The following is a 14,759-nucleotide window of genomic DNA, read 5'->3' on the forward strand; positions in this document are numbered from 1 at the left end:
CATCGGCGACTTTATGTTTCTATGTCTTGTAACATGCATATGTAAGCATTTATGTTGCATTGTGATGTGCCAGCTACTGAATATTCCTAATTGGATGAGATTGCTTGGGTATGTAATTTTTCAGTGCAAAAAGACACCCGTGGAAGATCAGTACGGTCTGGGTGTGATGGCTAATTTTACTACGCCGGAATATCAAGAGTTCCGATTTGGACGAAAGGAGAAGCTAACTCCTTGATCAAAAGAGCAGAAAGGAGAAGCTAACTCCTTGATCAAAAAGGCCGAAAGGAGAAGCTAACTCCTTGATCAAAAGAGAAGAAAGGAGAAGCTAACTCCTTAATAAAAAGAGCAAACTGATTGTCCCTCGGAATGTCCCTGGAAAATTTTTGTGCTAACTTGAGTTGTTTTGCAGATATGCTATAATCGCGGACGATTACTCTCTTTCAAGAAGGGGAGATGTAACAAACTGTTGACGTGTCAAAGCCTAAAGAATGGAGCCAACTTACAGATGCCGGCCAAGGGGCCTAAACCCTAAGAAGAACAAGTAACAGAAGAAGTCCTCCCAACTTATGGGGACCCCGTCCAATGGGGCCCCAAATGACATAAAGGATTAAAATAAAGCAGGACTCGCACATACGCAATAACTGATGGCAGATTTTTGAAAATTGCGTTGGTACGATGACGTAGCAGGCTGTACGGATTTTCCCGTTTTGCGCTGTCTGATGACGGGATTTCCGTGACTTACGCTAACAACTTTTTGACATTACTTTTGGACCAGAAGCTTTTGAGTTTTGAAGGCTTTTTACTGTAAACCTCTTTTGGGGCCTAGGGCCTTTAAATATGAGGTTAGGGCTCATTCTCTGGCATGCTTCCTGGCGAAGGTGAAACCGGCCCGTAGGGCGGTAGGCGTTGGCTTTCACCCGAAATTCTTTAGTTTAAACACACACACAGAGCACTTTGCAAAGAGAACCTGTAATGGGAATTAACACTTAATCGCGCACACGGCTCGGAAGCTAAAATGCTCCGAGCAGACGCCGACAACCTGTAGGCCCCAAAATTGGCGCCCCTTTCGGTATTTCTTTATTCCTTAGGAGGGTAAATTACAAGGTAAGGTCCTGGGAATCCTTCACGTGTATCCACCTAGATACCATTTGATTTGGCCAAATTTCGGCAGCATAACAGCCCCAAAACTTGCGCGAAACCAATTCCCCTGTTGGAACTCGCTTGCACTGTCGTATACCCTCTGATTCCTGCCCAAAAACAGTAAATTCAGCACGCTGTATTTACTGGTTTTTGCCCTGTTTTCAGCCCCAAACAGTCCCCTAACTGTCCTTTGCCAGTGGGGCACGATTCCCAATGATCCTGGCGTCCGTACGGCTGAAAAACAGTGAATTTACAGCGCATACACAACGCTGATTTTGCACCTGTACGGTGAGGTTATGACCCTCACTAGTGCCTGCTTTGGAGCAGCAGTTAGCTACCCCTGTTCCTGCTCAAGGAGGCTCTTGCCTCAGCACAAAAGCATGAACCCACACAACTGTACATCAGTCAAATGAGTAGCCCTCTTGTGGGGCATCACATAACTGCACGTAGGGGAGAGAGAGAGCAGTGTGTAGTGTGCAGGGCATCACTCCTAGCACCACACTGTACATGAGAGGGAAAGAAAGCACTCCATAGCTCTTAACCTGTGACAGGCTCTCAATGAAGCATCCTCCCAGCATAAATCGAGCGCCCCCTCTTCTGCCCTTGACCTGTAATGCATCTGTGAACAAATAGATGCAAAAAGGAGAAGATTTCCATGGCTGCCAAAACTTGCGTATCGCTGAAAACGCAGCAAAACAGCCCTGTAAACACGCATCTGATGCCTTCCAATGCTGAAAATGAGCTCCTTGGACCTAGGCAAAGTCATGGGAAGCTCAAAAATGGAGAGAAATGGCTGAAAATCCAAGTTAACAGCCTCCAAAACTGCTCTCAAAAGTCAGTTACGGGTTCTGTTCTTCCAGACTTGGTAAATTGACCACAAAGTGCCACTTGGCACTCATACATGCAATTTCCCCGCATTGGGCTTCCTGCTTAAAAATCTCTCAACTTGTGCATCAGTTGACTTTGCAGCAGAGTACTAAAATGTTCCCTTGGTCATACCGAAGGTAATGACGCGAACACATTTCACGGCCCAAAATAGCAGTTCCCTAAATTTTAGGAGATGCTTCTGTTGGGCTCCCGCTGGTCTTCTGACCATCTATCCTCATTGGGACCGCATCCAAAAGTGCAATGTGGCCCAACTGTCGGATACTTTTTGTTGGTGATCCCACCTTGACTTTATGCCTTTATTGAGTTCACTTCCTAGTATCCACCAACTTGCTAAGTGCGACGGGGGGAACCTGTATGATCTTGCTCTGAGCCTAGACATCCTCTTACCATACGGATTCCAGTGCCGACCAACTTCCCGTCTGCGGGTGAAACTACCGTTCACATTGGCCATACAATGTCCGACCATTTGCAACTTCAAAAAGAGGGTCTCAAAAATTAAACAAAAATCATTGGAAAGAAACCAACAACTAAGGTTAGCAGTTGCCACGTCCTCGTGACAGAAGGTATAGAGTCTGGAGTACCGGCTTGTACTGTGTTGATGCAATATAAAGAAATACCGAAAGGGGCGCCAAGGTTTGGGGCCAATACTCTCTGGGGTGGAATTGCGCCACTCCATGTCGCGTGTCGTCTCTCTCTCTCTCTCTCTCTCTCTCTCTCTCTCTCTCTCTCTCTCAGTTCAATTGTTAATGAAGTGCTAAAAGTGAGTTCAGTCTGCTCTTTTCTATTGGCACATGGTGCCCGTCTTGTGACAGAATGGGGAGACAATTCCAGGGTATTTCCTATGGCTACTTGTTGAAGAAAACGATGTTGCATGTTTTACAGCCTTTGTGGGAAAAGGTCTTGACAAAGTGCCATTGTCCACCTATTACGGGTCACCGCGGCATCGATACCACCTTGAAGGGTGTGTAGCGTTACTTCTATTGGCCGAGACTCAAAAAGGATGTGGACGACTTTGTTTGCAGTTGTTTAGTATGCCAAAAGGTCAAGTTTGACAGGCATAAGGGCTTTACCCATTCCCACCCGCCCCTGAGAAAGCATTGCTATGGATTTCATCTTTGATCTCCATAAGACTCAAAGTGGGCACGATGGCATTTGGACTGTCATTGATAAATTTAGCAAGCAAGCTCACTTGATTCCAGTAAAGAAAACAATCAAGCCGGATCATTTAGCGAGACTATTCATTGCTTAGATATTTCGGTACCATGGCATGCATGAGACCATAGTCTCCAATAGAGATCCCCGATTCACGAGTTTGTTTTGGAAGGCTATTTGGGAGAACATTGGCACCCGGTTGCAGTTCTCGTCATCTTTCCATCCATAGATAGATGGGCAATCTGAGACGGCCAATTCAGTGGTTTTGGATTTATTGAAGTCTTACATCTCTGATCAGAAGACTCAATGGGAAAAATATTTGCCAATGGTGGAATTTGCCTACAATAACACAGTTCACTCCTTGACGGGGAAGGCGCCATTTGAGGTGATCGAAGGTGCTAAGAAGGTCCCTCCCTTTCTAAGCACTAAAGACTAAGATTTTTGAAGCCGATCAGTACGCGAGGGACTTGGACACTGCTTTTGCCAAGGTTTGGGAGGCTCTAGAGACGTCTCAAGCACGGCACAAGAAGGCAGCAGATCGACATCGACGCGACTTGAAGTTGAAGGAAGATGATTGGGTGCTCTTATGTTTTGAGAAGGCATGCCTAAGGAAACGAAAGGGAAAGGAGCGGCTTTTTCCAAAACCCTTTCCAGATTAAAGAAAGGATCAATGATGTATCCTTCAGACTCAAGTTGCCAAATACTTGGAAGATTCACAATGTATTTCATGTGAGTCTGTTGAAACCCTTTAAGGATGAGGTGCCAGTTGATGGGGAGCTTAATGAGCAACACGAAGTGGAAGAGAGCGATGAGATACTGGTTCGAGAACAGAAGGAAAGAAAAGTGAAAGGTAAAGTGATTCGGCAGTTCTTAGTGAAAGAACTATTCGGCATTGGATGCGAAGTGGACGGAGGAGGAGGACCTAGCAGATACTCCTCAGATTTTGGATTTACCTTGAGGCTTTCGGTTTAGCTGCGTCTACTCCGAAAGGTTCAGCCGATCAACAGGGTTGAATCTGGTGCAGACGGGACTGCACAAGAGGGGAGTCACTCCGCTCCTTTGTCACAGATTACCTGGATGGAATAGAGTCACCGATTTCCCTTTGGTTTCAAGTATACTGCTGTGCTGACATTATTTTGATGTATGACTTCATGAATGATAAAAATGGAAATTTTTGAAATTGAATCTGAATGATGTGTACTCTCTCATGTGATTGGTTTGAGTGCAGGAATTGAAAGACGAAATGATTGTAGCATTTCGGTTTTGAGAATCTCTACAGACATGATCGCAATAAGAATTAGTTAATCCCATATCAGTGAGGTCCGGGATGGATCTAGATGCTATTACTAAAAACATTGTTGACAGTCATAGTTTGAGATTTGAAATGAGTTTTACAGTGATTGATTTGATTTGAATGTGATGTGAATGTGCATTAATTGTGTCGTCTATGTGTAAGTGCTAGATTTATGTTGGTCTAGTGCGCTGGTACGTAGAGTCAATGTCTACGGTTTATGGCCTCTGTATGTTTTGAGGCATGATTGAGGGCGATTACAACTCTTTCAAGAGAGGGGTATGTCACAAACTAATGACGTGGCATGACCCGATGAAACCGGCCTGTAGGGCAGTAGATTTTGGCTTTCACCAGAAACTTTACTCTAGACTTTAGGATACAAGAAACAAAGATCTTGTCCTTTGTATGCAAAATGGGAGGAACCTTTTTGCCACCTTCAACAATCTCAAAAGGTGCCTTGCCTGTGGATGAATGCACCGTATTGTTGTACACATACTCAAGCATAGGAAAATGCTGTTCTCACTTGCCCTTATTATTTGACACAAAGCATTTCAGCAGATCTAAGACATTAGAATTAGCCTCTTCTGACGGTCCATCAGTTTCTGGATGAAACGAAGACGAGAACTTGAGCGTATTGTCCATGTTCTCAAACAATCCTCTCCAAAATAAACTTGTCATGCGAAAATCACGATCACTGACAATCTATTGTGGCATACCATGGTACTTAAATAGATTGTACATGAATAATCGAGCCATCGTGTCAGGTTTTATCTTCTTTCTAACAGGAATAAAATGGGCTTGCTTGCTGAACCTGCAAATAATGGTCCATATACCATCATTCCGTGTCGGTGTTCTTGGAAGATCAAAGATAAAGTCCATAGCAATGCTTTTCCATGGCTTACCCGGAATCGGTAGTGGCTGTAAAAACCCTGGTGCCTTTTCCCTGTCAAACTTGACCTTTTGGCAAATCACGCATGCTCGCACAAAGGCATCCACACCTCTCCTCAAAGTAGGCCAATAAAAGAATGTCTCTATCGCTTTAACTGTCGCATCAATACCATGATGCCTTGCATACGGTGGGACATGACTTTCTACCATGACCTTATGTCGCAATGGCCTAGTGACAGAAAGTCTCATCATAAAACCGTCCTTGAGGAGGTAGTGCTCATGATGTTGCCCCTCTTGCAACTGTTCAAAAATCCTTGCAAAATCTTCATCAGTAGCATAGTGTTCCTTCATGTCCTCCAGCTCATGATGATAACGAATTGACACAACTAAAATTTGTGGCTTCCTTGATAAAGCATCAACCACAACATTCTTCTTGCCTAATCTAGAAGTGGAACATAGAGAGAATGTTTGCCCATCACATGTGCTTTTTGGATAGCTTTGACTGTGTCAAGAAGTATCGCAAGGTTTGATGATTTGTCTGGACAACAAAATCAACACTCAAGAGGTAGTGCTTCCAACTAGAGAGCGCATGAATCTCGGCCAATAGCTCTTTCTCATAGATTTGCATAGTCTTTTCTGGCCCTTGCAGGATTCTGCTCTCATAAGCTACTACCCGACCATCTTGCATTAGCACTGCTTCGATGCTATGGCCACATGCGTCACACTGAACCACAAATGACTTCTTGAGGTCTGGTAAAACAATCACGGGATTTGAAGTCAACTTTTCCTTTAATAGATGGAAAGCTGAAATCTCGTTTTGGGTCCATCTAAAATTGACCTCTTTCCTTTGCAAAGCGTGAAGAGGTGAAGCTATCTCTGCAAAATTTCTGATAAACCTTCTATAGTATGAGCACAATCCCAAGAAGCTTCGAACATCATGCATAGTCTTTAAGTCTGGCCATGTCTTAATAGCTTCAACCTTTGCGGGATCCATTCGGACACCATCCTTTGACACTATGTGGCTAAGAAATTGGATCTCTTCCAAGAAGAATTCACTTTTCTTAGCCTTCGATTGTACTCCTGTAGGCTCTTGCAAGTAGCTGCAGTGAGTTGGTGCCAATCCGTCATGACGTCGTCTTGAAATTCATTTGACAGCTATGTAGATGCAAACATTTGCTTGTAGTATACCCATGTGGCAGGTGCATGTCCTTGCATTAACAATGTCGTCCACCATGTAAGCGCATTGTCTATCAAGAAAGTGGTAGCTTTCCTGACCTTAGGCCTTTGTAAAATTCCCTCATGCATAAGCTGTATCAAATTGCTGGAGGAAAGTAAGAGCCTTTGTCTTATCCTCAAAGCCGCTGAAAGTGCTAAACTTTACAGCTGCACCATCTTTATTGTAAGCTTTTGGCTTTTCTAGTGCCCCCAAATTGTCATAAGGAATTGTCTGCAACATGGGCACTGTAGTAGGGATCATCACCGCGTCTTGGCCATTGACATTTTGCGTCATAGGTGCCATATGTGGCTGCTGTCCAGAAAAACCAGCCATGCCAAAATTACCTTGTGGCACCCCAAAGTGGCCCTGGTTGCTCTAAAAGCCTTGCTGCATGCTGATGCTACCATACATGGGGTTTGGCATCATGCCTTGCATACCCCCAAACACTATTCCTGCAGGGCATGTACGACTGGCTTCCTGACACATAACCAGCCATACTTTGGAAAACAGATCCACCCTTGAAATACCCAGGATGTACCGTGGGTGGTGGAAAAACCTGATGCATTGCCTAGAAACTAGTTCCCTGTCCCTGTAACGCAACATGCGGGCTTGGAAAGGTGGTGGGCTGAACTAGCAAAGCCTGTAGAATAGGCGTCCTAACCACCTGCTCATGGACGGAAGGAACTTGTTTTGGAGCCCCCGACTCCGCAACATGCGAGTGCTCCCTCTCTTGTTGAAACGCATGAAGTACTTGGGCTTGAGCTTCAACAGGCTCCACGGGCTGTGTAAGTTTCCTTGTCTGCTGTGGCACTGGCGGCGCTTGCAAAAACTCCATAAACCTTGGGTTTTGCACCAGTCGAGAAAACACATTCACAGCGGCAACTAATTGAGTCCTAAACGCATCATCTTCAAGTTGCCCAATCATAAAGCCCTGCACTGGGGAAACATTCACATCAACAAGAGGTACAGACAAAAGTAGCCATGAACTCTCGCCAGCCTCAAACACTGTAGGAATTTCCTGTTTGTCCTTCAAAGAGGAACCCTCTTCCATTATACCCTCCCCTTTGCTGGCCATAGTGTAATCCCGCGTTCCTGTACTCTCTGTCTTCACCAAACCAACCGAGGCTCACTTCTTAAGGAAAAAGTGATTTTGTCCCGATGACAGAACCATGAAACTGGCCCAGAGGGCGGTAGACTTTGGCTTTCACTCGAAACTTTACTCTAGACTTTAGGACAAAGAGAAACTTGCAAATAAAACTTGTGACGGGAGTTAACACTTCGACATACACGGCTTGGAAGCTAGAGTGCTACCAAGCAGACGTCAACATCTGTTGGCCCCAAAGACTGGCGCCCCTTTCGGTATTTCTTTATTGTATTTTAAGAGGGAATAAAACATGTGATTTCCTACCAGCTGCACCGCATAATCCGGGCTGAAAATGACCTGTTCTGGCCCTATTTCGGCAGCATAACTCTACTAGGACGCTTCACTGACAATATCCCCACGCAAAAAGTGAGTTTCGCGACGCATAGACACTTTGCAAAACCTGGCGAGAATCTGCAGCACGCTGAATTTCTGTTTTCTGTCCTGAAAATGTGCCAGATCACTCGCACAGCGGTCCCCTCACGTCCCCGGACCTCGTGGGGGTATTAGGGACCGTTTAGGGCCGAAACCCTAAACCTGTAAAAATACACAGCAGGCTGTGTTTTGAGCTTTGTTTCGCGAGCCGTTCTCATCCGTAGAAAGTCCTCAGCTCCCGCATTTGTAGGGCTACTTGCCCTTTGAATCGAACGAGATTTCTCGCGTGAAATCTCTCCAAATTCACCTGTACCTGCGAGGGATTAGCAACTAGCTAATCCAGTACCTGTGCAAGAGGCTCTTGCCTCGGCAATCGTGCATGAACCCACACAACTGTACATAGGTCAAATGAAGAACCCTCTTGTGGGGCATCACGTAACTGCACGGAGGGGGGAGAGAGAGTAGTGAATGGTGTGCAAGGCTTCAATTCTTACACTTCACTGTACATAGAGAGTAGACAAGCACACAGTAGCTTTGGTACCTGCAACAATCCACCATACAACTGAAAAATACAGCCCACGTTTTATTTTAATGCTTCTCTCTCTCTTAAGTTGGAAAATGCCCAAAAATGTGCCAAGTGGCACTCATGCATTAATTTCCCGCTTTAGACCTTCTGGTCTAAAAATATATCAATCGGTTGCTTAGTTGACTTAGCGGCAAAGTAATGAAATGTTTCTCTTGTTATTCCGGAGCTAATGACGTGAACAGATTTCATGGCCATAAATAGTAGTTCTCTAAATTTTAGGAGATGCTTCCATTGGACTCTCATTGGTCATCTGACCATTTTTCACCATTGGGACCATGCCCAAAAATGCAATGTAGCCCAGTTCTCGGGTGATTTTCTCTGGGTGACCCCACCTTGTCACTGTGCCTCTACGGAGTTAGTTTCCTAGTATCCACCAACTGAGCCTAGACACCTTTTTACTATTGGAATTCCAGTGTCGACCAACTTCTCGTCTGCGGGTGAAACTACTGTTTCACACTAGCCATACAATGTCTGGCCATTTGCAACTTCAAAAAGAGGGTCTCAAAAATAAACCACAATCATCGAAAAGAAATCAACAACCAAGGTTAGTTGTTACTCTCACGAGGACGTTGCATCTGTTAACTATGTCACGAGGACGTGGCAACTGCTAACCTTAGTTATTGGTTACTTTCCAATGATTTTTGTTTAATTTTTGAGACCCTCTTTTTGAACGGACATTGTATGGCCACTGTGAACGGTAGTTTCATCCGCAGTTGGGAAGTTGCACGGCACTGGAACTCGTATAGTAAAATGATGTCTAGGCTCAGTTCAAGATCATGCAGGTCCCCGCATCGCACTTAGCAAATTGGTGGATACTAGGAAGTGAACTCAATAAAGGCACAGTGCCAAGGTGGGGTCACCAAAGGAAAGTACCTGACAGCTCGGCTACATTGCATTTTTGGATGTGGTCCCAGTGGGGATAGATAGTCAGAGATGACCAGTGGGAGTTCAACGGAAGCATCCCCTAAAGTTTAGGGAACTTCTATTTTGGACCATAAAATCTGTTCGCGGCATTACCTCCGGAATGACAAGCGGAACATTTTAGAACTCTACTGCAAAGTCAACTGGGCAACCAGTCGGGAGATTTTTAAGCGGCAACCCCGAAACGGGAAATTGCTTATAAACATGCCAAGTGGCACCTTTTCTCATGCAGCAAGAGGTAGCGCTGAATTTCTAGATGGGAGAGCTCATTTGCAAGTTTTTGTCACAGGTTAAGAGCTATTGACTGCAAGCTTTCCCTCTCATGTACAATGTAGTGCAAGAAGTCATGTCCTACACACCTTACACTGCTCTCTCTCTCTCTCCCCTATGTGCAGTAATGTGATGCCCCTCAAGAGGGCTCTTCATTTGACTCATGTATAGCTATGTGGTCATATGCGTTTTTGCTGAGGCAAGAGCCTTTCTGAGCAAGAACAGGAGTAGCTAATTGCTGCTCCAAAAGCAGGCACCTATATATATATATATATATATATATATATATATATATATATATATATATATATATATATATATATATATATATATATATATATATATATATATATATATATGGAGGGTGATAACCTCACCGTACAAGTGCGTCTTCAGTGATGGTTATGCACTGAAGTTGGACTGTTCTTCAGCCATACGGACGGTTGAACCATGGGGAACAGTGTCCCACTGTTAGAGGACAGTTTAGGGCTGAAAACAGGGCAAAAACCAGTATATACAGCATGCTTAATTTACTGTTTTTGTGCAGAAAACAGAGGGTTCATGTTAGTGGAAGTGAGTTTCAGGAAGGGAATTGGTTTCGGGCAAGTTTTGGGGTTGTTATGTTGTTGAAATTTTGCCAAAACAAGTGGTATCTAGCTGGATACAGGTAAAGAATTCCCAAGACTCTTCTTTGTAATTTACCCTCTTAAAGATTAAAGAAATACCGAAAGGGACGCCAATTTTGGGGCCTACAGGTTGTCGGCGTCTGCTCGGAGCATTCTAGCTTCCGAGCCGTGTGTGTGCTTTGAGTGTTAATTCCCATCGCTCGCAGGTCACCTTTGCAAAGTTCTCTGTGTGTGTGAAAATCTAAAGTAAAGTAAAGAATTTCGGGTGAAAGCCAAAGTCTACCGCCCTACGGGCCGGTTTCAATTGCCACGTCCTCGTGACACCCGGTGACATAAATTAAAGACTTTTCAAATTATAAGTTGCTCCAACTTATGGGCACCAACCGAGGCGGGGCCAAGGGACACAAAGGAATAAAATGTTGCGGACTGCCTAGCTGTACGGACGCCGTGAATTGCGCTGACTGTTGACCATACGGTAGATTTTGCGATTTGTGTTGTGTGCTGACGTGGCACAATGTACAGAATTCTGCGGATGGCGCTGGTTGCTTTTGGCACTAGATGCTTTTGGAACTCAAGATTTTCATGTAAACTGCTTTTCCAAGGCCAAGGGCCTTTAAATAAGACCCTCGGCCTCTGGCTCATACAAAGTTGACGAGCGGGTGAGCAAAGGAGAGCCAGGGCAATTGTACTTGCTCAATGATTAATAGAAAAAGAAATACCGAAAGGGGCGCCAGTCTTTGGGGCCAATCTCTCTGGGCACGGAAGTACGCCGGGCCGTGTTCACTCAATTGAATTGTGATTGAATTTTGTGAAGTGTTTTAAGTAAATCTCTCTCTCGTTTCGCGGCAGATTTTAGAGTTGAGGTGTCCAAGTTTGTTACATCGTGCATCTCGACAAGGACTGGCACAACCTATCCTTGTTTACACGGGTAGTGAGACAGAAGCTGGATGAGGCAGAGCAGCCCCTAGATAGACCTTCTGAGGAGAAGTTACCAGGTGAGGAGGTCCGAGTGCAGTTGGACAGAGGGATGGAACATGAGGACCAACAATTGGTGGCAGTTCAGGAGTGGCGTGAGCTGCCCCAGGATGGGCCAGTTCAGCAGGATTTGGATCCCTTTAAGATTCCGTCATAGGTGCCTCTTATATTAGGCACTATTGAGGGTAGCACAAGAGTTAGTCTCCTCAGTTTGCAGTGGGGTTTGACTATTTAGCTGGTTTTTCATCACCACCAAATGTCCTTTTGTCTGAGATCTTACTTGCACCGTTCTTTGCAGTGGGTCCATGGAGATTTCTAGTTGTCTCTTTGAGGAGTGGACACAGGGCCACTATGTGTCAACATGTTTTTCTTGTAGTTTTCAGGAGGACGTCACGTTTTCCTTGTTTAAGAGAGAGCTCCCATGATCAGATTCAGAGTGCAAGTTTTTCATGAGGGTTCCTTTTGGATGAGGGAGGCTGTTTATGATACCGTACAGTAGCAGACAATGGTTGAGGCCAACTACCTTCTGGTTATCAGACAGTTTGCAGATTTGTTTGAGAGTCAGTTTAGTAGGGCCTTGGGGAAGTTGGTTTGGTTAAAGAAATGTGCATCTTGGTTACCCCCCCCCCCCCCCCCCCCGCGGCCCTTTCTCTTCTGGCGCCCCACTGCCTGCCATCCTAACCTGCTCGTCATGCATTATCTTTGCTTTCTTTCCCATGTTTCTGTTTTCTAGTGGGTTTTTAGTGTTGTGTTAATTGTTTTTTCTCTGGTTGATTGTTGTGTGCGTGTGTTTGTGTTTTTGGTGTGTGTTTGTGTGTGTGACTGCTTGTGTTTGTGTGTGTGTGTGGACTCTACCTGGTTGCATGATGTGGGGGTGTGTGTGTGCGCGCGTGAAATTTTGTCTGATTGTCTTGTTTGCTTGATTCTGAATTTTGTTTTTCCCTGTTTTTGGGGCAGCCTGAGGGTTTTGGGAGGGTAGTTTTGATGGGGGTGAGTTGTATGGGAGCTTGGGAGGTCTCTCTTTCCTGTAGTATTGTTCTGCTGTGTTGAAAGACGTACATGTGATATTACTTCTTCATGGACTTGTCCTGCTACATGAAGATGCTCTTGCAAGCTCTGGTTTCAAGATTTTTAGTATGGGCTGTTCTCTCGGTGTGGATGGTGGTCCAGACATTGTGCTATCCCGGTGGGGCCGCCACTGGTTAGTTGTGGAATTTCTATGAGGAGGATTTAATTGCAATGCTGCATCTAGTCTTCATATGTTATGTGATACTAAAGTGATCCTAGGTAGTCACACATTTATCGTTTCTTGTCGGGCTGAGAAACCTTATCGTTTTGACTTGACTCATCAGAGTGTTTCTGAGAACATGTTTCCTAAAGATTTGTTTCATGGTGTTTTGGGTGGTAATCTGCAGTACAATCACAGTTGGAGCTTTTGAGTAAACTAACGTCAGGAAGGGAGAAAGGTAGACTGGGTTATCAGTTTTAGCTTCTTACTATGTTTTCAATCAGTACTGAAATTATGCTGCTATTAGCTTTGATATCCTTATCATTGTCTTCCTTTTTCCCTGTAGATGGAGACAGAAGTACCATTGGAGAACAGCTTGTGAAAAAGGTGGTGGTGAAATCTAATGATGAGATGGATGTACCTCTTGGTAAAGAAGTTCCCTTGGAGTATGATGATTTGACTATGTCACAGAAGCGGAACATAAGGCGTCAGAAGTACCTTGATCAAGTCAGCAAGAGAAATGATGTCCCTTTTTTTGCTGCTATAGCTCTTTTGGTCATATTGCCACCGGCTGTAATCTTAGGAGTTGCTGTTGCTACTGGCTACTTAAGCTTTCTTCCTTAATGCTGCGCACTTGCATATGCAAAGCTGTCCATATGTATATATTGTACGGCTGGAAAGGTTCTCATATATTTTTCACTCGGATGGTGAATGATAGGGATGCAAGTGGCAGCTTTCTACAAAAGGACAGGCAATTGAATATAATAATTGACTATGTAAATTATACAATATGAATGATGAAAAGACTGTCATGGGTGCTTATCTTTGCAGCTATGTAGGTGGTGGGTGAAAAGCCCTTGATTTATGTTCAATAGTGTGTGAGTTCAACACAGTGCATCAAGTAACTCTTAACGTAGTGGTAATGACTTTTCCAAGTTGCTCCTTGTCGCAGAGGGAATCTGCGAAATGCACAAAGAAGTGAGGTTGCCACCCCCGTGACCAAGCAAGGTGGTTCGGCTAATAGACACCCTCATAGATGCCTTTGTATGAAATGAAAGCCTGCAATGCAAGTTTGAAGTACGTGGAGATATGTTTTACATTTCCAAGTATGCCAGCTCTTGTCACCAAGGAGGGCTGTTAATTTGATTCAAATCCTCGAAGATGCCCTTGATATGAAATGAAAGCCTTTACCTCAGACTGAAATGAAGGTAAGGGAGGGTGAGTCTTGAAATAGAAGAACGTATCTTTTAGGGTTATGGAGGATAGAGCAAGGAGCATTTATAATCAAGAGTACACCATTACACATAAGATAATCAAACCACAAACTATAATTGCAATAATATGGAAGTGGATAGAGGATGTTCTCTTGCATAGGTCATCTAGGGCTATTACATGTGGTACAGCTCATATGAAGCAACTATTTCTGCTAAAAAAAAGGGGCTGCCCGGGATCATCTTTGAACTCATGTACAATTAGACAAAGGGTGTGACCCATCATGCCTCCTTGCCAAATGTGATGTGACAGAGATTGGAGGTGTTGCACATAGGACTCAATGTGCACAAGCTAGAGATTCCCACCTAAAGTATCTGGTGGCACGAGACATTGTCCACACAAAGATTGAAATAACAAAGACTAACGTCAGTGCGATAAATGTCACAAAGATGAGGCGTCACATAGAATGCAAGATATCTCCTCTCAAACTAGTGAGTGATGACTTGGCCGAAGTTGTCAAGACTGTTCAAAATAATTCCGAAGTAAGACTTTTTTGAAGCAATCTTTAGAGAAAGACCATTGTTTATCACTATTGTAACTTGAATGAAGATGCTATACCTGCTAACACTCTTCGTTTTAAACTTAGATCTTTCTTTTCCCTCCTCTTCTTTCTATAACATATCTACTTGAGTTATGCTTGGATGGAATCCTTTACACGCACGTGCGCGTGCGCGCGCACACACACACACATTGTCATTGTACTGGCTCTAGTTCTCACTCGTTCTAGCAATCACCTTATCCTGAACTCTATTTTTAGTAAACAAAGGAGTGTTGTAAAAAATGGCTAAAA

General features: G+C 44.2%; 1 protein-coding gene across 2 annotated transcripts in view; it reads left to right on the top strand.

Moving 5' to 3' along the window:
* Window positions 1–13,517, top strand: part of LOC147438499 (myosin-G heavy chain-like protein) — a 46,210-nt gene extending 32,693 nt beyond the window's left edge. Inside the window, exons 2-3 of one of the 2 annotated variants that reach the window (XM_086484600.1) lie at window positions 12,885–12,935; window positions 13,044–13,517. In XM_086484600.1, coding sequence (XP_086340726.1) covers window positions 12,885–12,935; window positions 13,044–13,321 — 329 coding nt within the window. In that variant the 3' untranslated portion in view covers window positions 13,322–13,517. The remainder of the gene's footprint in view (window positions 1–12,884; window positions 12,936–13,043) is intronic. The other variant, XM_086484601.1, reaches the window with a different exon arrangement.
* Window positions 13,518–14,759: the final 1,242 nt, after the last annotated feature.

This window comes from Adiantum capillus-veneris, chromosome 16 (assembly GCF_014529385.1).
Source record: "Adiantum capillus-veneris isolate H3 chromosome 16, ASM1452938v2, whole genome shotgun sequence".
In the NCBI taxonomy this organism is placed as follows: domain Eukaryota; kingdom Viridiplantae; phylum Streptophyta; class Polypodiopsida; order Polypodiales; family Pteridaceae; genus Adiantum; species Adiantum capillus-veneris.